We start from the raw sequence: 24,787 nt of genomic DNA on the forward strand, positions 1-24,787 counted from the left end.
AGGTGACCCAATACTACTGAGCTAAATACCTGGGTTTTGGCTTCAACTTTGCACTAATAGAACATTAGGACTGTTCGCATCATGACTTGGATCCCTGTTTACCTTAATCACCCCAATAGTTCCAAACCTTCAAGTTGTCCACTGTTATCTGGGGTCCTAGTCCCATATTGCCAGTATGTCTGCCCCTCTGAGCCAATCCCCCATTCTTCCTATTCCTCTCGAACACTTCCTCTGAGCCCTTTAAAATTCCCTTTTTTAAATGTCTCATCTTTCTTTTAATGCACGTCCTCTGCTCCTGGAGGACCTACTTACTTCCTCTGTAGCCTGTAGCCCTCTCAAGAATTGACTGCTTTTCCGTCCACTCCCCACATATTTCAGGGCCAGGGTTGGTGTCCTCTCTTCTCCCATCACTGCTAACAAACAATTTTTCCTCCTTCCTTTTTCTAAGCCCTAGCTGATCTGAACTGTAGCCATCTGGACACAGTATCTCTCTTTGTTTCTGCAATGTAGCCTGCTAAGGTTCTTCTAATCATCCATTATTGATGACATTAGCTTCTGTTTCATCATCTTTCTCTCTACACCTGCTCCACTCTTGTGGACATTGCTATTTATGGGGAAACTCATCTAATAATAATCATTCATTAAACTTCTCACCTCCATTAACTTTTCTTCCACCCCATCTCAGCCTGGAACCTTGGCATTATGGTCACTGAATGACCTCCAAAATCTTGAATTCAAGTGTGATATTCTTTGACTACTGCCTCCAATTCTTCCAGCTCACTTACTCTTGTACTCCTATTTAAATAATTCCTCAATTTCTCTGAGATCTCCAATCCATTACCTTCAGTACTTTTTCACTATCCATCATCACCGTTATACAGTTATTTCCCTCCTTATCCAGCTTACAGTCCATGGTCCTCCATGGGACTCAATCACTTACAAACATCCTCAACTCTCACCCCTCTCTCCTTGTATTACATCACTTGATTAAATCTCAACATTAGCTGAGTCCAATGATCTACTTCCTCAGCAGCACCTACACTGAAGCTGTTGAGTGTTGCTGGGTAAAAGTCACATAACTTTCACCCTAAAACTCCATCCCTTGACTTTGTCTCCCACCTCAACCACAGCACTATTTCTCTCCTTCTCTTCCTTCTCTACAGTTATATCCAGTCTGCCATCTCACATTCACGCTTCAACCCACTTTCCTCTGGGCTTGCATCCTTATCAGCGCACTGAAACTGCTCTTGTCAAGGTCACCAAGAACTCCTATATTATCAAATCTGGTGGACTCTTGATCTCCTAGCAGCATTTGACATAAATGACACTTTACTTTCTTGGTTCCTGTAGCTTCATACTCTCTGGCTTTCTGGCTCTTTCTTCTAAGCCTGAAATCTAAGTATTGGAGTCAGTGTTCCATCCTATTTCTTCTTAATTACCTGCCCTTTATGTGGGTGATTTCATCCAGTTCCATGGCTTTAAATGCTGATGCCTTCCAAATTCACACCTTCAGCACCACCGTACTTCACTCCTGTGCTCCAGATTCATTCAATAGCTATTTGATCTCTTTACTTGTATGCCTGTTTAACATCTCAGTCTTAAGAGTCTAAAATACAGCTTCTGATCTCTCCCATAATTCACCATTTCAATAAATGGCACCATCATTCAGCTGTTCAGCCAACAATTTACACATCATCCTGCATTTCCCCTTTCCCTCATATGTGGCAGCCACGAAAACGTACCTCTCAGATGTCTGATTACAGGGAGCATTACTGACTGATGTACTCCACATGCTGTGCTCTGAAATCTATCACCGTGTTCTAGGCTGCACTTCCCACTGACTGCTCCCAGCCAGTGACTGAGTATGGCAGGGATACTAAGGCAGGCCTATTCCTAGGAGACATAAGACTCCTTTGATGAGGGACATGGGCTTGAAAACTCCTCATTGGCTTTCCTGAAACTTTCTTGAACTGCATCATATCCACTTTTCCTAATCTGCATCTAGTCTAAAGGCTCTCTCAGTCCCCTTCAGATCCCTCCCTATTTTTTCCTCACAGGTGTCTCCCCCAATAAACTTTTTGCAGGTTTAATCTGATCTTGCTGTCCACTTCACACAGAACCTGAACTAACACATTATAGCTGATCATCAGCAAATTTAGTGTCATTTCTATTTCCTAAATACATTTCTTGCACTCATCCACTTCTCTCTATCACCATCACCACTTGAGTAGAAGCTATGCCATTTGTCCCCTGGATTCCTGCAACAGCTGCCTACATTCATTTTATGCCTTTTCAATCCATTCTCATTACAGTAGCCAGAGTGAGTTTTTAAAAATATTAAATCGATCATGCCATTTCACTGCTTAAAACCTTGTAATGGTTTCCCATATGCTTAGAGTAAAATTTAAACTACTTCTGCCACAAGATGCTTTAAAAGCTGGTTCCTGCCTCTCTTCTCAGCTTCATCTCTTATCACCTTCCCCCTGGTCCCCATGCTCACCAAGCTCCAGACAAACTAACTTCCCTTCCAAACAAACTTCCCTTCCTATAAACTGTCAAGTCCTTTCCTGCCTCAGGGCCTTTCCACTTGGTCTCCCTTTTTCCTAAAATATGCTTCCTCCATCTCTTCGGAGGATAGGCTCATTCTCATCCTTAGTGCTCAACTTAAATGTCCCCTTATCAGTGAGAACTTCTCCCAAGCCATCATCTCCATCCAACATTATCCTATTTCCTCCCAAGTGGTTATCACTGTCTGTAACTATTTTGCTTAGTGTCTGTTTCTGCCACTTGAACAGGAGTAGGCAAATTATGGTCCACGGGTGGCCCACGCTCTAAGAATGGTTTTTACATATTTAAGTGTTTGAAATATTTAAGAATATTTCATGACACATGAAAATTATATGCAATTCAAATTTCAGTAACCATAAATAAAGTTAGAACGTAGTCACTCTCATTCGTTTATGTATTATCTATGGCTGCTTTAACACTACAACAGCAAAGCTGAGTAGTTATGTATGGCCCATAATATTTAAAAATATTTTATATATAAATATATAAAAGCCTAAAATATTTACAGATAAAGTCTTCTGACTGCTGCACTAGAATGGAAATGCCATGGGACATTAGGTCAGGGACATTGATTGTCCTGTTCAGTCCTCCACTCCCAGTGTCTGGTCCATAGCTAGTGCTCAATAATTGTAGGTTGAACAAACCTTCCTCCTCTCCTGGGTACTATCAATATCTGAGGGGGTAGGTGGGCTTACCTCTCATTGGCTTATTCCCTTCTAAGACACAGTGAGAAAAATTAGGAACCAATTATTATTGAGTCTGGGAGAGTACCTTGAGAATAGAACTGTGTTTTATTCATTTTGAAATACCTAGCAAAGTCTCTTGCACAAGGTAGGCTGCAGCTGGAAACCAAAAGAACTCTTGGGGTTACTGTTAAGAGGAAATCAGTGCACGCAAAGCATTTAGCAGAATCTCAGGGGTACAGAAGTATTCAATAAATGTTTGCTCCTGCCTCAATTTTCCTTACTGTAACAGGAATAAAAATATAGGGCTGTCACACAGACTAAATAAAACAAGAATGCTCTGTGTGAAACAGCTTTGTAAGCCACAAACACTATCCAAATGTACAAACATTCAAGTGCAATATATGAATGACTCTTGGCATTGAGCAACCCAGTTTGGAGGGAAGGGCCCTCCCTCATCTAGAACTGAAAAGACCTAACTCATCCTAACTCTTACCGCTTATTAACTGACCCTAGACGATCGCAACTTCGGTGCTGTTTTCTTCATGTGTAAGAGCCGCCTCTGAACGGACAAGACCGTCCCTCGGGGATCCAGCCTGCGTCTCTCTGCGTGTCCTTTCCTTTCCCGGCATGGTACCGAGACTGCCAGACCTCGCGGCCTCCCCAAAGCAGGCGGCGGCGGCCGGAGGTGGGGGAACCAGCCCGGGGGCGGGGCTCTGGAGGGGCGTGTCCTAGGCGTGTCCGGGGTGGGGCCTTCGTCTCCCGGCCGTCGCCGCCAGGCTGACAAGCACTGAGGCGGCCCTGGAGCCGCGCTGCTACACGAGTTGCCGAGCAGGCGGGGAGGCGCTCACTTCCGTGTCGGGCCCCGTGGCGTCCGGCGCCCTTGTCAAGGGTCGGGCGGGCCGCAGGTCAGTCGGGGAGGCCGCCTATCCCGCCCATCCCCTGCGGAGGAGCGGGGCGCCGGGTCGGCCGCGGGCCCGGGAGGCGGCAGGGCGCCCTGAGGAAGGGCCCGGGCCACGCTGTTAACACGGGCGCCCGGGGCTGCAGGCTCGGGCTTCGGGCCGATTCGGGATCCCAGGACCGCGGGGACACCCCCGCGGGGCTTTGTGGTGTCCCAGCCCCTCCCCTTTCGTCCCGTGTCGTGGGAGTCCCTTGAGCGTTTCTCAAAGTAGTGTCCGCGGGGGGACTCCCGACCCCACCTAAGACTTTTGAACCAGAGTCTATGTCGCGGTCCGGGGGTTTGCATTTTCAGGAAGTGTCCCTGATGGTTTTGGTGCAGGTGGTCACGGAACCGCAGTCTGGGCACGCTACCCCCAGAGGGCTGGGCACTGTCGACCCGGCAGGGAGTGCAAGTGGGTGCATTTGAGGGTGGGGCCCTGTGACTGGCCTTGAAATGGTGATGGTCCTCTGCCTTAGGGGTATCTCTTGAATCCTTGCGCCTCGGGTGCTGCTGTGTTCCTATTGCCATCCACCGGAGTCTTCAGACGGACAGACGCGTAGTGAGTGAAGTGCCCAGGTCAGGAGCCTTAGGAGTGAAACAGTGCTGAAGGAGTCGGTGTGGGGTGCAGCTGGAAGAACTTGGAGTTGGTCCTGCTGACCTGGATTGGGGCTGACTCCACCACTTACGGCAGGACAGCCCTAGCATAGACCCTGCACACATTACTATTTCTTTCTCCAGTGTCCTCACCTGTCAGTAGGGACAGTAACTCCTACCCAGTAGGGCTTTTGTGTGAATGAGGTAATGTCTGTCAAGTGTCTCCTACAGTGGCTGGCACATAGCGTTCAGTAAATGGGAATTGTTAAGGGTGATGCAGTTTATAGTCCCCCAAATTAGGGATTAGTCAAGTGGAATAATATGTGGACAGGGGTACAAAGTATATCTGGGACAACTGTGCAAGGATTCTAACTGGGGGTGCTTGGGAAGGTCATGTAAGCAGTGAGGTTTGCCTGCAGCTTTGAAGAATAGATAGGATTCCAGGGAGCTGGTAACAGGGACAGTGTGAACCAGTTCCATTCCAGGCCTCAGAAGTGGTTCTTTCACATGGTTCGTTGTTGGGCTGCTCCTTGGACTTTTAGGCAGTGTAGGAAGTCACGTTGGTAAGTGGATTCTGAAGGCTGGACTGTTGGCCCATAATAGTTTCTGTCTACTGTGTTTCACACACATGGTGTTCCTCAGGCTCTAATGGTCTCCTCTTATTGGAAATTGGCTAAATTGGAGCATCTATGAAAGGATGCTCAAAGTTGATGGCAAAGTGAATGGCCATGCATGTAGTTGAGCCTATTGGTAGCCATTTTACACTTGCTATGAAATGTGAAGATACATTGGGAGGACATTTTTCCTCAGGGTATTGTTTTAGGTTCTGTAGGAATGCCACAGTCAGCTGTGGTTCATCTATCTCCAGAATGGATTAAGAAATAAAATCCTTAAAATGTCTCTAAAGGTTCAGCTATTTCAAAGGGAAGAAGCCAGATGATTGAGAGATGTCATCTGTTGTTCTTCTGGACCAGTTTGGCTTTTGGTATACATGGAATTCTGACCTCAGTTGATAAATTGTATATTCCTTAGTTACCTAACTTAAGAATTACAACTACTGTTGTTAATAATTTCTGCTCTTATGTTTCCTTAAATCTCCAGAGCCAATATAAAGTCCTTCAGTATATACCCTCTTGTAAATTTTTATATTATTATAGGTAATATTTATCATTTATTGAGTACTTACTCTGAGCCAGAGACTGTTCTATATGCTTTTTATATTTTCTGTCAATTACTCCTCTGATAGTCCTTTGAGGTAGGCATCATCCTTCCCTCCAATTTAGAGATGGGGAAACAGGCAGAAGAGGGTAAGTATTTGCCCAAGGTCCCAGGCTAGTAAGTGGTAGAGCCTAATAGCCTGATTCCATGCTACATGCTGTTTCCCTCTGCAAGTCTACACAGCTCCCTCAGACTTACTGTAGTTTAAAAAGATATGTGAATACTGAAGATCATAAGCACGCCTCACCTTTGCTTTATATGTAACAGACAATGCATTATCTCGTTTAATTCTTTAAACAGTCATTTCAACAGCTCTGATTTGGTTGGTAATACTTTATTATCATTTACAAATCCTCTGAGCCAGAGTTTTCCAGCTTCTCAGCATATCTCAAACTTCTTTTATTACATTACTTCTTCTATTACATTAAGTCCTTCGATTCAGTATTGCCGGTGCTGAGGAATTTGTTTTAAACCACTTTAGAATGTATTTATTTTTATTACCTATTTCATGTATTGTTGGAAATGTCAATGGTGATTGTCCTTTGTTTTTACAGAGGGGTACTGTGAGCACCATTGTTTTGCAGTTTCTGAAAGTGTTTCGAGGCAAAACTTCAGGCGTTGGAGAGACCAATGGAAGGTCACAAGGCAGAAGAAGAGGTGTTGGATATTCTTCGACTGAACGTGGGTGGCTGTATTTACACAGCCAGGCGGCAGTCCTTGTGCCGCTTTAAGGACTCAATGCTGGCATCCATGTTCAGTGGTCGTTTTCCTCTAAAAACAGATGAATCAGGTAAATATCTAAAGTCTGTAAGCATTATCATGAATATTCATTAAAATAGGAGTCTACTTTAAATTCCCTTTAATTTTTCTAATTACAACAGAATGTATTAGCTTACTCTGTTAATTACTGAGATCATTGGGACTGTATGGAGATTCATTAAGTACATGGAGAAATTAAATACCAGTTTCTAGAATCTGTGATGCTGTCGCTAAAAGTTGACAAAAAAGTGAATGTGTGTAAAGGCCAACCATCACCTAATTATGGGGATTAATCATATTTTGAAAGTTGTTCCATTCATACAACTCAATGGGTAAAGGTATTGAGCCTGATTAAATATATTAGCTTCTCTCTGTGTTCTTCAAGTTAAAAAATGTATTTCTCTGGAGAAAGGAGCTGCCCTCATAGCTGACAGGGCAGGTACTGTCAGTGTAGAATTAGTGTTAAACTCACACCTAGTCCAGCTGCAGAGCCTTGTGTGGGCAGATGTGTATGCCTAAGAAAACATCAGTTCAGTGATACCGTCAGTCACCCAGGACTGAAAATTGGTGTTTCAGAAGAAACTGTAAAATACAAGGGTTAGGGTCCTGGGGCCACTCTCTGCTTTGAGTGCTCTGGGGTTCACTGAACCTACTACTGGTGGTAAAGAAACTTCAGCAGAGCAAGTAAGGCTTTTTGTACATCTTAGGCATTCTGGGGCTCGTAGAACCCACTCTTGGTCTGTGTTAGAAAAAAGGGATTGAGGAGCTCAGAGCATGAGGGGCTGTTAGTAACCCTGGGTCTGGAGAGATTGCTTTGCCAGATGAATGGCAGTTGGAAGAATGGAAAACTCACTGATGTCTGGTGCCCAGGACTGGATGTCCATCTGGACAGAAAGTTTGTTGGTGTAAAGGTGGTAAGCAGGGACTGAGTTGTTTCCTCTGCCCCTAAGTTTTTACCTTCTTAATCCCATCTTAAACTAATCAAGGGAGGAAGGAAATCATTGAGTAACCTCACACAGAAGTGTTTTTTTGTTTTCTTAATTCTGCTGAATTGTCTACAAAAAGTCTTTTATCATAAAGTAGTACCAGTATAGCATTTCTTTTCTAAAGTTTCATACAAAGGAACTAACCTGATAAGTCTGAACAAATGGCATGCCCATAGCTAGGAACCCAGGGTTTATTTGTTGGCAACACTGCAGGTCGACTTGTAGTGTCACTGACATACAAATGCTGGACCTCATTATACCCTCATTAGGGAGGAACTCCATACACCTTTCCTGGCCCAGCTGGGTTGAGATTAGTGGTAAGCTTCTGTTTCTACCAGCAGTCTAAGGTCTCCATGGCTTTTGCAGAGGCCATAGTGGGAATATAGTCCTTGATTTCTAATGGAACTCAGAATACGTTTTCCTTGTAGGTGAGAATACAGAGGCTCCCCAAATTTGACTAAACCTATTTGAACACTAGATACTAACTTTCTTTTGAGAAAGAAACATTTCTAATTGTAGAGGTCTTCAGTCTAATTCTAGTTTGACGTGTTGAAATTTCACCGTGGTCATATTTATCTATTCAATCATTTTTGAACTGAATATTTTCTAGGGGCTTGTGTTATTGACCGTGATGGACATCTATTTAAATACCTTTTGGATTATCTTCACGGAGAAGTTCACATTCCCACAGAGGGGCAAACCCGCATTGCTCTGCAGGAAGAAGCTGATTACTTTGGCATCCCTTATCCGTACAGCCTGTCTGACCACTTGGCCAATGAAATGGAGACATATTCTTTAAGGTCAAATATAGAACTTAAAAAGGTCTTGGCATTTTCTTAAGTTTTACAATATATGTATGAATGTTTATCTAATATTCATTTATTATACATTTATTATGCACAAAGCAATGTATGTTATTTTGTATAGCCCATGTTGTAACATAAACCAAAATGAGACCGTTTTACTTCTTACAATATTTTTTAACTGTATTATATACCTTTATTTGTTTTGTTTTGATTTTTTGAATTTTATTTTATTTTATTTTTTTATACAGCAGGTTCTTATTTTTCATTTTATACATATTAGTGTATATATGTCAATCCCAATCTCCCAATTCATCCCACCACCACCACCAGCACCCGCCACTTACCCCCCTTGGTGTCCATACATTTGTTTTCTACATCTGTGTCTCTATTTCTGCCCTGCAGACCAGTTCATCTGTACCATTTTTCTAGGTTCCACATATATGCGTTAATATATGATATTTGTTTTTCTCTTTCTGACTTACTTCACTCTGTATGACAGTCCCTAGATCCATCCACGTCTCTACAGATGACTCAATTTCATTCCTTTTTATGGCTGAGTAATATTCCATTGTATATATGTACCACTTCTTCTTTATCCATTCATCTGTTGATGGGCATTTAGGTTGCTTCCATGTCCTGGCTATTGTAAATAGTGCTGCAATGAACATTGGGGTGCATGTGTCTTTTTGAATTATGATTCTCTCTGGGTATATGCCCAGTAATGGGATTGCTGGGTCATATGGTAATTTTATTTTTAGTTCTTTAAGGAACCTGTATACTGTTCTCCATAGTGCCTGTATCAATTTACATTCCCACCAACAGTGCAAGAGGGTTCCCTTTTCTCCACACCCTCTCCAGCATTTGTTGTCTGTAGATTTTCTGATGATGCCCATTCTGACAATGAGGTGATACCTCATTGTACTTTTGATTTGCATTTCTCTAATAATTAGTGATGTTGAGCAGCTTTTCATGTGCTTCTTGGCCATCTGTATGTCTTCTCTGGAGAAATGTCTATTTAGGTCTTCTGCCATTTTTGGATTGGGTTGTTTGTTTTTTTAATATTGAGCTGCATGAGCTGTTTATATATTTTGGAGATTAATCCTTTGTTCATTGCTTTGTTTGCAAATACTCTCTCCCATTCTGAGGGTTGTCTTTTCGTCTTGTTTGTAGTTTCCTTTGCTGTGCAAAAGCTTTTAAGTTTCACTAGGTCCCATTTGTTTATTTTTGTTTTTATTTCCATTACTCTAGGAGGTGGATCAAAAAAGATCTTGCTGTGATTTATGTCAAGGAGTGTTCTTCCTATGTTTTCCTCTAAGAGTTTTATAGTGTCCGGTCTTATGTTTAGGTCTCTAATCCATTTTCAGTTTATTTTTGTGTATGGTGTTAGGGAGTGTTCTAATTTCATTCTTTTACATGTAGCTGTCCAGTTTTCTCAGCACCACTTATTGAAGACACTGTCTTTTCTCCATTGTATGTCCTTGCCTCCTTTGTCATAGATGAGTTGACCATAGGTGCGTGGGTTTATCTATGGGCTTTCTATCCTGTTCCATTGATCTATATTTCTGTTTTTGTGACAGTACCATATTGTCTTGATGACTGTAGCTTTGTAGTATAGTCTGAAGTCAGGGAGTCTGATTCCTCCACCTCCGTTTTTTTCCCTCAAGACCGCTTTGGCTATCCGGGCTCTTTTGTGTCTCCATACAAATTATAAGATTTTTTGTTCTAGTTCTGTAAAAAATGCCGTTGGTAATTTGATAGGGATTGCCTTGAATCTGTAGATTGCTTTGGATAGTATAGTCATTTCCACAATATTGATTCTTCCAGTCCAAGAACATGGTATATCTCTCCATCTGTTTATATCATCTTTAATTTCTTTTATCAGTGTCCCATAGTTTTCTGCATACAGGTCTTTTGTCTCCCTAGGTAGGTTTATTCCTAGGTATTTTATTCTTTTTGTTTCAGTGGTAAATGGGAGTGTTTCCTTAATTTCTCTTTCAGATTTTTCATCATTAGTGTATAGGAATGCAAGAGATTTCTGTGCATTAATTTCATATCCTGCAACTTTACCAAATTCATTGATTAGCTCTAGTAGTTTTCTGGTAGCATCTTTAGGATTCTCTATGTATAGTATCATGTCATCTGCAAACAGTGACAATTTGTATTCCTTTTATTTCTTTTTCTTCTCTGATTGCCGTGGCTAGGACTTCCAAAATTATGTTGAATGATAGTGGGGAGTGTGGACATCCTTGTCTTGTTCCTGATCTTAGAGGATCTTAGAGGAGATGCTTTCAGTTTTTCACTATTGAGAATGATGTTTGCTGTGGGTCTGTCATATATGGCCTTTATTATGTTGAGGTAGGTTCCCTCTATGCCCACTTTCTGGAGAGTTTTTTATCATAAATGGGTGTTGAATTTTGTCAAAAGCTTTTTCTGTATCTATTGAGATGATCGTATGGTTTTTATTCTTCAGTTTGTTAATATAGTGTATCACATTGATTGATTTACGTATATTGAAGAATCCTTGCATCCCTGGGATCAATCCCACTTGATCATGGTGTATGATCCTTTTAATGTGTTGTTGGATTCTGTTTGCTCGTATTTTGTTGAGGATTTTTGCATCTATATTCGTCAGTGATATTGCTCTGTAGTTTTCTTTTTTTGTCGTATCTTTGTCTGGTTTTGATATCAGGGTGATGGTAGCCTCATAGAAAGAGTTTGGGAGTGTTCCTTCCTCCACAATTTTTTGGAAGAGTTTGAGAAGGATGAGTGATAGCTCTTCTCTAAATGTTTGATAGAATTCACCTGTGAAGCCATCTGGTCCTGGACTTTTGTTTGTTGGAAGATTATTTATTTATTTATTTTTAAATTTAGTTTTCTTTTTTATAAATTTATTTACTTTATTTTTGGCTGCATTGGGTCTTTGTTGCTGCACGCGGGCTTTCTCTAGTTGCGGTGAGCAGGGGCTACTCTTCGTTGCAGTGCACAGGCTTCTCATTGCGGTGGCTTCTCTTGTTGCGGAGCACGGGCTGTAGGTGCGCGGGCTTCAGTAGTTGCAGCATGTGGACTCAGTAGATGTGGCACACGGGCTCTAGAGAGCTGGCTCAGTAGTTGTGGTGCATGGGCTTAGTTGCTCCGCGGCATGTGGGATCTTCCCAGACCAGGGCTCGAACCTGTGTCCCCTGCATTGGCAGGTGGATTCTTAACCACTGTGCCACCAGGGGAGCCCTGTTGGAAGATTTTTAATCACAGGTTCAATTTTATTACTTGTGATTGCTCTGTTCATATTTTCTATTTCTTTCGAGTTCAGTCTTGGAAGATTATACCTTTCTAGGAATTTGTCCATTTCTTCCAGGTTATCCATTTTACTGGCATAAAATTGCTTGTAGTAGTCTCTTAGGATGCTTTGTATTTCTGCAGTATCTGTTGTAACTTCTCCTTTTTCATTTCTAATTTTATTGATTTGAGTCCTCTCCCTCTTTTTCTTGATGAGTCTGGCTAAAGGTTTATCAATTTTGTTTATCTTCTCAAGGAACCAGCTTTTAGTTTTATTGATCTTTGCTATTGTTTTCTTTGTTTCTATTTCATTTATTTCTGCTCTGATCTTTATGATTTCTTTCCTTCTACTACCTTTGGGTTTTGTTTGTTCTTCTTTCTCTCATTCCTTTAGGTGCAAGGTTAGATTGTTTATTTGAGATGTTTGTTGTTTCTTGTTGTTGAGGTAGGATTGTACTGCTATAAACTTCCCTCTTAGAACTGCTTTTGCTGCATCCCATAGGTTTTGGATCATCGTGTTTTCATTGTCATTTTTCTCTAGGTATTCTCTGATTTCCTCTTTGATTTCTTCAGTGATCTCTTGGTTATTTAGTAACATATTGTTACTTCTCTACAGTTTTTGAAGACATGTTTCTTAATTACCACTGCTCATTTTTTAAGGCCAAAATTGTATTCTAGGAAAGTGTATTACCACGCCACCCAAAAGTTTATGGAGTTTTTATTCCTCATTGAATGTTTAACACTTTTTGATGGCTTTTTTTAATAGAACTCTTCTGCTCTTGAAGTTCTTCTTAAATTAAGAGCAGTACTGTAGTATGTGAGTGTATAGTGGGATTAATTCATTTACTGAAATGATATTTTAAAAGGATGGTCATGATAAATAAAAGATTGTATAAAATCCCTTACCTGATTTAGTGAGTGTAGCAGTTTGTTACTAAGCTAAAACATTAGTTTGATTACTTCACCTTGAGATCAGTAAGTCTTTTTTTAAGATGCTTCTGTTTTAAATCACATTTGAAATGTCTTTACATGACTTGAACAGCTTCATCTGTTTTTGTCTTATTGATAAGTATTATATTTGCTATTAATTAGCACTTTGAACATCTAAGAAAAATATTTTTCCTAGATAATTGTTCATAGTGAAAAGTGGTTTGAATTGGTTTGAATTCTTTGAGTTGGATGTCAGTGTTTAGGAGAGCAAGCTGACAGTATGGTTATTAGGAGTGCAGCATGAAGAGAAAGTTGATTTGGTTCCAGATCCCCTTCGGGAATTTGCATGGTTGTATGGGTTCTGCTATTGGAATTATTTATAAACTGAGTTGTCGGACAGTCTTTTAATGCTGTTTGCCATATCTGCAGAGTGGGGCTGAAAAAGCCTAACTGGAAAGTTGGGACAGATTAACATTCACCTTTGTAGTCTTTCATTCTTGGTTTGTATGCACAACAGACACGGCATGCGAACATTCATTCTGCCAGCCAACTCCTATTTATTTCAAATGTTTTTGACATATAGGACCCTGTTCTAGGGACTGTGTGGGACACAAAGAAATATGACATGCAGTTTTTGCCCTTGAATGGTTTATAATGTTGTTGGTGATTTTCATAGATGTGCAAGTGAAGATAAAAGCCAATACAGGAGTTAGATGGCAATATTAAGTGAAAATGCAACACATGTTAGGGTCCTCTTTTCCTTCACTGAGTCAGTAAATATTAAGCATCTCCTTTGTATCAGGTACTTTTCTAGGGACTTGGGATACAAAACAAAACAGAAAAGAGTGCCTGTCCTCAGATAGCTCACATCAATAATGCTGTTTCTCCCAGGGAAGGCCTGTACCACTCCACTGGGTGAAGCCCTCTTCCTCTGTGCCCCTTAGCACCTCATAGGCTTACCTAGTAGCACTTCTTACACTGTGTGCTGATGGCTTATTTAAAGTCTGTCTTCTGCATCAGCTATAAACTCAAGGAGGGACCCTGTCTCCTGCTCACCATTATGTCTCCAAGGCCTTAGACAGTGCTTATTATTCACACATAGGTACTTAGTATTCAAGTGATTGAGTGAATAGGTGGATAAATGCCAAATGAGTTCAGACAGTATATATCGAGTTCATATATTCGTATCTTTCAGTGTAAAAGAACAAGTTAATCTGGTTAATCCATGATTGGATTTGGAGTTAAGAATAAGCATCAACTATGGGGCAAGTCAGTAGGAGGTAAAAGGAAGATTGAGCCAAATGGAAAATCGGGGGGAAAAGAAAGGGAAAAGAAAGAATTTTAACTTTAGCTTATTATATGAAGATTTTAAAATGATGTTGGTAGTGAGTCTAAAGGAAGAGGAAGTAAAACATAATTTCCATGTGGAAAAAGATTCTCTAGCTGAAAAGGTTTTGGGTTTTGGGGTGGTGATTTGCCTCACCTCCCCCAACACCCCAAATTCAACAAATGATTTGGTTTTTAAAGGCATAAACAGTAGGCTGAGATATATAATCTTTTTATTTCCGTTATGACCAGCTGAAATTACAGCTTTACATGAAAGTAATAGAGCAAATTCATTTTTACTTTACTCCAGAATTAAATTCAAATTTTATATATTTTTTTGCCCCAGGCTTTAACAGACTTCTGTGATTCGTATGGTTTAGTTTGCAATAAACCAACAGTTTGGGTTCTCCACTATCTTAACACATCTGGTGCAAGCTGTGAGAGTAGAATTATTGGTGTATATTCCACAAAAACTGATGGAACAGATGCAATTGATAAGCAGCTGGGAGGAAGAATTCACAGTAAATGCGTTTTTAAAAGGTATGTCTGCGTTTAAATACAAAAAGGAACAAAATAAAGTCTTGGTCTCTTCTAAGAGGTGTTATTGAATGGAATATGTGGTTGACTAGGAAAGAAGCCAGTACCTCTCAACAGACAGAGTGAATCTCATAGCTGTCGAGATAGGCCTGTTTCATGAGGAGGTTGTAATTCAGACCATTTCACATCTGTATAAGCAATAGGCCATCTACTTGGTCTAGTACAGTGGTTCTCAACTGGGAGTGGTCATCAGAATCCCCTGAGAGGCATTATAAAAAGAGAAAAGAAAGAAAGAAAAGAAAAGCCACATGCCTGGGTATCTCCCCTCCACTATAGTCCAGGGACAGAAGCCTGGCCTAGAAGCCAGCAGGCCCACTGAGGGACCCAGGACTGGCCTGTGTCTTGGTGTCCTGGTTTGAGAAATGCTGAAAGACTTTTCATCTGGTCCCTCCCAACTTTAAAATTCTATGCCTTGAACATGTTAAATTCTTAAGGGTTATTCTGTTAATATTTTCCCTGTAATCTCATTTATACTAGTCAATTCACTTAGCAAAATTTTTTTTAATTCTCTGAGAGATTGGATTGGGTCACATGCCAGTGGCTAATGCACGACCACATGAGCTTAATGTTTAGATAATTAATATGTTATCATTTTCTGAATTCTTTACAGGCAGGGATGTTTGTATATGATATATAAGTGCCTGACATAGTGCTAAGAAAGTTTTAGTCAAAGTTGAACCTTTTCTAACTTTACTGGAGTTAGGTGATTTTTTTAAGAAAACTTATTTTAAGGATTTGTTGATTTGTCTGCACAGTTTATATTGTGGAATTAACAAATACTTTACCGCAGTAAAAAGAGATTAAATGTAGGTTAGTACATAAGTATAGTATATTATACTCATCTAGTATGTCGTATATAGAATATATATATATACATATATATATGCTTAAGGATCACAGAAGAACAACTACTCATTACCTACATATTTTTTTTCCTTAGTTAACAAGCACTTATTGAGTGTCTATTAGCTGTATATATGTATACACATTCATACCTAGGTAGTATATTTTCATTACCTTTTGTAATATTTCTAGGGAGGCAGGAAATAATGTTCAGTATATTTGGAGCTATTATTCAGTAGCAGAATTGAAGGAAATGATGGATGCCTTTGATGCCTGGGAAGGAAAAGGTACAGTACAATTCTTTCATTTCATGGCAGAAAGTAGACTTTTCCTTAATAAGACAAAGCAAGTTCAAATATAGCATTTCTTTTTTTGAGAAAATGTTTTTGGTGTGGGTCCAGGTAGTTGTCACCTTATAGTAACACTGAGGCAGTTTACTTACAAATTTTTAAACCCCATGAATTGCTAGGTATTATTAATAATCTATAATACAGTAACCTAAAATACACTTTTGTTAGTTATGCTTATTTAGTTCAATTTAAAAAGAGTTTCTGGGGCTTCCCTGGTGGCACAGTGGTTAAGAATCCGCCTGCCAATGCAGGGGACATGGGTTCGAGCCCTGGTCCAGAAAGATCCCACATGCCACAGAGCAACTAAGCCCGTGTGCCACAACTACTGAGCCTGCGCTCTAGAGCCCGCGAGCCACAACTACTGATGCCCACGCACCTAGAGCCCGTGCTCCGCAACAAGAGAAGCCACTACAATGAGAAGCCCGCGCACCACAACGAAGAATAGCCCCCGCTTGCTGCAACTAGAGACTGCCCGCGCACAGCAACGAAGACCCAACACAGCCAAAAATAAATAAATAAATTTATTACCAAAAAAATAATAAAAAGAGTTTCTGTAGCACCTACTGTGTACCTAGCATTGTCCTAGGAAGTATACCTCTAAATTAAGCATAAAATGTGTAATCAAAAAAAAAAAATAGAGAGAGAGAAAATGAAAATAATGCTGGGAAGATATCTAAAGAGCCCTTAGAAAACAAATATTCTTTAAATGCACACTTTGAAATTTGACTATCTTTACCAAGCTGCTTATGTGAGTTGATAATAGTAATGCTGCTTGATATTCAGTGTGATATGTAGTTTACATTCAGTATCTCTTAGTCCTAAAACAAGCCTGTATGCTGGTTTACAATTTTATTGATGAGGAAAAGAAGTCTCAGAGAGACATGCCACTTGCTTAAAGATCACAGAGGGTTAACTGTTCTATGCCTACATTTTTTTTCTTAATTAACATGGATTGAGTGTCAATTAGGTGCAAGCACTATAATTAAGTCCTAAAATTGTCCAAAGATAAATAAGACACATCTCAGTCCTCAAATGATCTTAAAAGCTGGTAGAGACAGACATTGCAAGTCATGTAAGATTGAATAAGGAAAGGAAGAGGCTTTTTAAAACTATCAGCTGTTCCTCTTTCAGGCAGGATGCTAGTACCAATCCTTTTTCTCCTCAACTTTGCCCCACTCAGTTTTCGTCCTTTTTCTTTTCATATCATGCCCTTCAAACAGATAGGATGAAGTGTGTTGAACAAAATGCTATTCTCTTTAAGCTTATTACTTGAGATTTAATTGACTTTGAGACACTTGGGCTTAAGTTGAAGAACAACCCCCCTGGTGTTCTTGTCTCCTTTTGTGCCGCTGGACTAGCAGGCTACCTGGGAAGCTTTGGGAGGGCCTGGCTGGGTTTCTTTCTACACTGACTCAGGAAGCTGGAGCAGAGAGCTGGGATCACTGACTTTAACAAAGCGTGTGACTGATTTTAACTTTTTAGAAAGCATGTAATAGAGTATAATTGTTATCTAACAAAGTTCTGGAAGGCCTGTGGAAAGCCGTAATACAGGAAACAGAAGTAAGAGAAAGAACTATTGAAAGGAAGAAGACAGTTATTGTTATTTGTGGACAATATGTCTTTGTAGAAAACCCGAAAAGAATCGACTAAAGGTATTTCAAATGATGAGTTTAGTAGACTAAACTAGCTAGATACAATATAAATAAAGATTAGCAGCTTACTTATGGTAAATTAACTAGAAATTATAGGAGAAAATCCCATTCACAATAGCAATAAACAAAAATAACTAGGCTGCGCCACCAAGAAATGCTTGGGTCCTTTACGAAGAAAACTGCTAAAATGTATTTATCTGTCCATCCATCCATCCATCCATCTATAAAAAAGAAGAGATGAAGATTACTGTGAGACATACCATGATCCTGAATGAGAAATCTGAATATTATAAAGATGTCAGTGTTTCTCAGATTAAATTATAGGTTTAACACAATTCCTACCAAAATATCAATGGACCTCTTTGGGAATCTTGAGGAAATGATCCTAAAATTCCTTTGAAAGAATAAACAGGTGAAATACCCCAAAACATTTTGGGAAGTAGAAGTCATTAGAGGGATGAGTTTAACTCTGTTTGATGGCCAAAATACTATATGTAGCTCTATACTAATAAAACCATGTCTTTCTGGTACAAGAATAGATGCAGAGATCAGGAGTAAAATCCATTAAATTTATAAGAATAAAATCACTATGTGATAAGAAAGCATTAAATACCAATAAAAAAAGGATAGATTATTTGGGAGAAAAACAGAACTTTAACCTCACATCATTTATGAAAATAATCCCAGGTAGATTTATGAATGAAAAATGAAACTATTATAGACTATATTGAAATGTAAGCAAATAACTGATTTCTTAATAGGGAAAGAAATTATAAGCTTAAAATAAAACATAAAGACAAAGAAATTTGATTACATAATATTTAATGTATTAACTTTAAAACATAAAACATTATAAATAAAATTTAGAAACTAATAAAAAAACTTGGATAAAAGTGTTGCATTAACTGGACAAAGATTACCCTTATAATAAAGAGGGTTTATTTAAATTCATTAGAAAACCAGCTCAACCCTACTACAAATAAATGTATAAGGTTCATGGCCATAAAATTCCCAGAAAAGGAAATAAATGTGGCAGAGGTTCAAACTCATTATCAGTGAACTATACATTAAATGAGAACTATTTTTTTATATACCAGATTAGTAAAGATCTCATGAATTCTTGGGAGGAATAAAGTTCATATTACTTTTTTTGGAAATAATTTATCAGTATGTATCAATAGCATCAAAATTGTTCATATTCTTTGAGCCAATAATTCTACTTCTAGAAATCTACCTTAAAGACAAAGTCAAATGCAGACAAAGGCTTATGAACAGAGATGTTCAACTGAACATTATTCATAATAGGGAAAAAATAAAAGCAATCTAAATGTCTGTAATACAGGGTTAAATACACATTGGCACATCCACAGGTTATAGATGGGTATAGCTATTAAAATTATTTTGAGGGAATTCCTGGGTGGTCTTTTGGTTAGGACTCCACGCATCCACTGCAGGGAACATGGGTTCGATCCCTGGTTGGGGAACTAAGATCCTGCATGCTGCGTGGCTGAAAAAATAATAATGATAAAATAAAATTATTTTGAATAACTTTTTACGTTGATGAGTGCCCATGATAAAGTAAGAAATGGTCAAAAGCAGAAAACAAAATTAAATATAATGTGTTTTCAATTATGTGCATATCATATGAATAGAAAAAAGACTGGAATGAGATACATCAAAATGTCATGAGCCACGATTCCTAGTTTTAGGATTAGAAGTGATTTTTATTTTTTTTATATATACTTTTCTATATTTTCCAAGTTTTGTACAATGAATGTGAATTATAGGCAGGAAAAAAATGAAAGTCTTAAAAACAAATTGCAGTATATCTTTTTTTTGCGGTACGCGGGCCTCTCACTGTTGTGGCCTCTCCCGTTGCGGAGCACAGGCTCCGGACACTCAGGCTCAGCAGCCATGGCTCACGGGCCCAGCCGCTCTGTGGCATGTGGGATCTTCCCGGACCAGGGCACGAACCCGTGTCCCCTGCATTGGCAGGCGGACTCCCAACCACTGCGCCACCAGGGAAGCCCGCAGTATATCCATTTAAAGGAATACTCAGAAATAAAAAGAGATGATTATTGATACATACATCAAAATGGATGAATCTTCAAAGCATCATGGTAAAGAAGCCAGACACAAAAGGCTATGTGGTGTATGATTCCATTTATATGATACTTTGGAAAAGGCAAAACTAAGGAATGGAGGGCAGGGCATCAACTGTGGAAAGGTAGGAGGGAACTTTTTGGGGATGATAGAAATGTTCTGTATCTTGATTGTGGCCATAGTTACATGACTGTATACATCTGTCAAAACTCAGTGTACTTAAAAAGAATGAATTTTATTTTATGTAAATTATATCTCAATAAACCTGACTTAAAAATAAAAACTTAATGGATGAGATTTGGTGATGGTTTTGTAGCATAAGTAGGTTTGGGAGTATGATCAAGCAGTTCTAGAAAGTTGTTGTCTTAAAATGAGGTCCATAGACTTCGAGTATTTGGACATGTCTATTATATATAATAATTTATGTGCCCAGCTTGCTAAGTTGTTTGTTATTACTAGCCATTTAGTGATTAAAAAAGAAGACACCAGATTCCTTCTTCGGACTTAAAGGTTACTGTTGTTTTTAATACCAAGCAGTTTTTATTCAGCATCATTCTTTAAGCCTTTTTTAATGTGTCTATGTATAATTTTTATGGTTCTTTTTTTTAAAAATGAGGTAAAATTCACACAGCATAGAATTAATTACAGTATACATTTCAGTGACATTTGCTACATTAACAGTGTGTGTAACCAGCACCTCTATTTAGTTCCAAAACACTTCTGTCACCACAAAAGGAAACCCAGTATCCATTAAGCAGTTACTCTGCATTCCCCTCTCCCCTCAGCCCCTGGCAACTACCAGTCTGCTCTCTGTCTCAGTGGATTTGTGTATTCTGGATATTTATATAAATGGAATCATACAATATATAACCTTTTGTGTCTGGCTTCTTTCACTTAGCGTAAGGTTTTTAAGCTTCATAAGAATACATTTTCAGGGACTTCCCTGGTGGCGCAGTGGTTAAGCATCCGCCTGCCAATTCAGGGGACACAGGTTCGTTCCCTTGTCCGGGAAGATCCCACATGCCGCGGAGCAGCTAAGCCTGTGCGCCACAACTACTGAGCCTGCGCTCTAAAGCCCGCGAGCCACAACTACTGAGCCCACGTGCCACAACTACTGAGCCCACAAGCCACAACTACTGAGCCCGCGTGCCACAGCTACTGCAGCCCGCGCGCCTAGAGCCCATGCTCCACAACAAGAGAAGCCACCGCACTGAGAAGCCCGCGCAGCACAACGAAGAGCAGCCCCCGCTCGCTGCAACCACAGAAAGCCCGCGCGCGCAGCAATGAAGACCCAACACAGCCAAAAATAAATAAATTTTTTAAAAAAAGGAATACATTTTCAGCTTTCAATCAGAAACATATCAAACTATTATATATAGAATGGATAAACAACAAGGTCCTATTGTATAGCACAGGGAACTGTATTCAATACCCTGTGATAAACCATAATGCAAAAGAATATGAAAAAATATATATATACACATACACATATGTATGTATAACTGAATCACTTTGCTATACAGCAGAAATTAACACAACATTGTAAATCAACTATACTTCAATAGAATAAATTTAAACAAAGAAACGTATCAGATTTAAAAATTAAGTGAATTTGACTGGAATCTTGGCCTGCCACGTTAACACAGATTATTCTTGTTTGAAAAGATGCCTATAAGGTATTGATACCTCATATTCATATAGTGGTTGCCTCTTACAGAGTGGTTCACAAAATTTATCTGATTTGACGATTGCAGCAACCTAGTGAGGTAGACAGGGCACGTGTTAGAACCCCTACTGTCCAATCCTTTCACATTACTACCAACACTATGACTTATAATAAAGGCACCTAACATCTCTTGAGTGCTAAGTCTGTGCCAGGCCCTGTTCTAGGCATTTTGTTTTTATTTTCTCATTTAATTATCGCAGCAAGGTATGTACTATTATTGTCATCATTTCACAGATGAGAAAATTTTCCCGAGGTGATATGATTAGTGAATGACAGAAATGGGATCCAGACCCAGGCAGTTTTGGCTCCAGTGCCTGTGCCCTTAACCAGCATACACTCAGTTGCCTAAGGTCTGTATAAAGACCTCTGGTTATCAGTGGCAGAGCTGGGGCGGCTGGTAGCCAGCTCTTTCTGGACCCGGGTCATGAGCTATGCCACTATTGCCCTGGCTCTTCTTGGGAGCACTTCCTGCTTATACTTCTCTTCATCAAATGGGAGTCATGAACCTTAAACTTTTTCTGGCCGGTCTTATACAAAAGTGTTGCTGAGCCTTTGGCAGTGGACAGTGGTTCTCTAAATTGTCTTTTTATCTTCCAGGTGTTAGCTACTGGCGGGTGCCTCATGAACTGATAGAATGTTGGACTCTGGAAGAGCGGCCTTTACATGGAAGCCTGCGTCACATGGCCCCAATTCGAAAGAGGTTATCTGTTCTTTGTTGATTTTTTTAAAAAATTAATGTATGACCTATATTTTTACTGCCTCTACTGGGGGAGTGAATAATGGTTCTTGACCTCATTGAGCTTATTAATCACCTAGGTGAATATTCTGCCTTACCATCAAAGTATAAATCTTTATTTATTTATTTTTGGCTGCATTGGGTCTTCGTTGCTGAGTGTGGGCTTTCTCTAGTTGCAGTGAGCGGGGGCCACTCTTCGTTGTGGTGCACAGGCTTCTCTGCGGTGGCTTCTCTTGTTGCGGAGCACGGGCTCTAGTCGTGCAGGCTTCAGTAGTTGTGGCACACAGGCTCGGTAGTTGTGGCTCGCGGGCTCTAGAGCGCAGGCTTAGTTGTTGTGGTGCACGGGCCTAGTTGCTCCACGGCATGTGGGATCTTCCCGGACCAGGGCTCGAACCTGTGTCCCTGTATTGGCAGGTGGATTCTCAATCACTGCATCACCAGGGAAGCCCCAAAATGTAAATATTGAGGGAATACCCTGGCAGTCAGTGGTTAGGACTCTGCTCTCTCACTGCCGAGGGCCCGGGTTCAATCCCTGGTCGGGGAACTAAAATCCCACAAGCCGTGTGGCGTGGCCAAAATAAAAAAAAAATTAAATGCAAAGTTACCAGAACTATGTAAAAGGTGGAAGTAATTCTTTAAAACTGAGTTATATGGTATATTCTTTTTGGGAGAGTATGATTTTAAAAATACTACTGGACACAGTGAGAATGCTGTGGTAAGTATTTTTCCCCACTAAAGTGAAATCCCAGATTTTACTGGCAATAGTCAAGAAATTTATTAGACTTAATATTTGAAATTTCCTGTGATTTATTGTGAATCCCTTTCTCCTTCCTGTTACCACAAATAACATTTTTATTTAGTAGTATTATCTTGTGTTCTATGAAATCATTAGCACTGAATTCACTCCACATCTGTGTCTTTCACTGTGGTTTAAATACATTTAAAATTATATTTCATTTTCATTGTCTGGGTAGTATTCATGACTTTCAGACATTCTGATTTCTTGATCATCTATTCTAGAATTTGATTCAGGGCCCGTATGAAATTTCAGACTGCTTTCTTACTTTTGCCCTCTGGATCTTTCACAGAGGTGCAGAGAATTTTATTCAGTTTTTAATAGTAAATCATATGTTAAAACAGATCTTTTTGCTTAAAGGCTCTCATTTTATTATCATTTATTTTGGTGTTTGAACTTATAGTTAGCAAATATTATTTGGGTCCAGAGCAGTAGTTCTCCATTGGGGGCAGTTTTGTTCCCCAGGGGATATATTTGGTAACGTTTGGAGACACTGTCAGGTGGGGGTTGTTGCTGGCATCCAGAGGGTAGAGGCCAGGGTTGCTTCTAAACGTCCTAGAATGCAGAGGGCAGCCCCCCATGACAAAGAATTGTTGAATCCCAAATGGCAATAGTGCTCAGGTGGAGCAACCTTGGACTAGAGTCCAGTGGAAGATGTGTACAAAATATAAAGCAAGCAGAAATGGTTTTATGGAAACTCTCCTCTGTGTTAGTTGTCTTTTTCCTCTGGGATTTTATTAAGTATCATTTTTGATTCATGGACCAGGTAACGATGACTTGGAAGCACTTGTGAGGTCCCAAAGAACCATTTCTCACCTACAAAATTTTAGTTATGTTCAGTAGAGTTTTGAGGTTGAATATATTATATTTCAAATCACTATGCTATTATGATCCCATTTCCAAAAATCAGAGTTCAGTATCTTATATTTGCCTCTGAAAACACAACAGTGCTGAGTCAGAGGGAGAAGACTTGGAGGATTGCCATTACACATGTTCAGAAGGGGATCTTCATGAAGTGAAACTGATGGAAGCAGTGGAAGGAGCAGGCAGGCTTTTGACAGTGGTTGCTTGACAGTTTGACAGTTATAAGGTCATTTAAAATAATGTTCCATGTGACTTTTTTCCTTCATTTTGTTGGTATAGTGTATCATATTGACTGATTTGTGGATGTTGAACCATCCTTGCATCCCTGGAGTAAATCATCATGTGTGTTCCTTTTAATGTATTGTTGAATTCAGTTTGCTAGTATTTTTTTTGAGGATTTTTTGCATTTATGTTCATCAGGGATATTGGTGTGTAATTTTCTTGTGGCATCCTTGTCTGGTTTTGGTATCAGGGTACTACTGGCCTTAATGAATTTGAGAGTTCCCTCCTCTTTTATTTTTTGGAAGTGTTTGAGAGGGACTGGTATTAATTCTTTGAAGAGTTGGTTTGGTAGAATTCACCAGTGAAGCTGTCTGGTCCTGAACTTTTGTTTGTTAGGAGATTTCAATCTCCTTAGTAGTCATTGGTCTGTTCAGATTTTCTATTTCATCATGATTTAGTCTTGGTAGGTTGTATGTTTTTAGGAATTAATTCATTTCTTCTAGGTTGTCCAATCTGTTGGCATATAATTGTTCATAGTAGCCTCTTACTATCCTTTGTATGTCTATGGTATCAGTTTCAACATCTCCTCTTTCATTTCTGATTTTGAGTTCTCTCTTTTTTTCTTGGTGAATCTAGCTAAAGGTTTGTCAGTTTTGTTTATCTTTTCAGAAAATCAGTTGTTAGTTTTATTGATCTTTCCTATTGTCTTTTTAGTCTCTATTTCATTCATTTCTATTCTAATCTTTGTTATTTCCTTCCTTCTACTAACCTTTGTTTGATCTTTTTCTAGTTCCTTGAGGTGTAAAGTTAGGTTG

At 39.6% G+C, this 24,787-nt stretch overlaps 1 protein-coding gene across 2 annotated transcripts in view; it reads left to right on the plus strand.

The window, feature by feature from the left end:
* The first annotated feature begins 3,993 nt into the window (after positions 1-3,993).
* Positions 3,994-24,787, plus strand: part of KCTD18 (potassium channel tetramerization domain containing 18) — a 34,216-nt gene continuing 13,422 nt past the window's right edge. The window contains exons 1-6 of one of the 2 annotated variants that reach the window (XM_022567363.2): positions 3,994-4,159; positions 6,558-6,793; positions 8,359-8,570; positions 14,430-14,623; positions 15,716-15,810; positions 21,952-22,054. In XM_022567363.2, coding sequence (XP_022423071.1) covers positions 6,634-6,793; positions 8,359-8,570; positions 14,430-14,623; positions 15,716-15,810; positions 21,952-22,054 — 764 coding nt within the window. In that variant the 5' untranslated portion in view covers positions 3,994-4,159; positions 6,558-6,633. The other variant, XM_089916537.1, reaches the window with a different exon arrangement.

The sequence above is a fragment of the Delphinapterus leucas genome, chromosome 8 (assembly GCF_059928025.1).
Source record: "Delphinapterus leucas isolate spDelLeu-1000000601 "Yukka" chromosome 8, BTC_Dleu_Yukka2, whole genome shotgun sequence".
Lineage (NCBI taxonomy): Eukaryota > Metazoa > Chordata > Mammalia > Artiodactyla > Monodontidae > Delphinapterus > Delphinapterus leucas.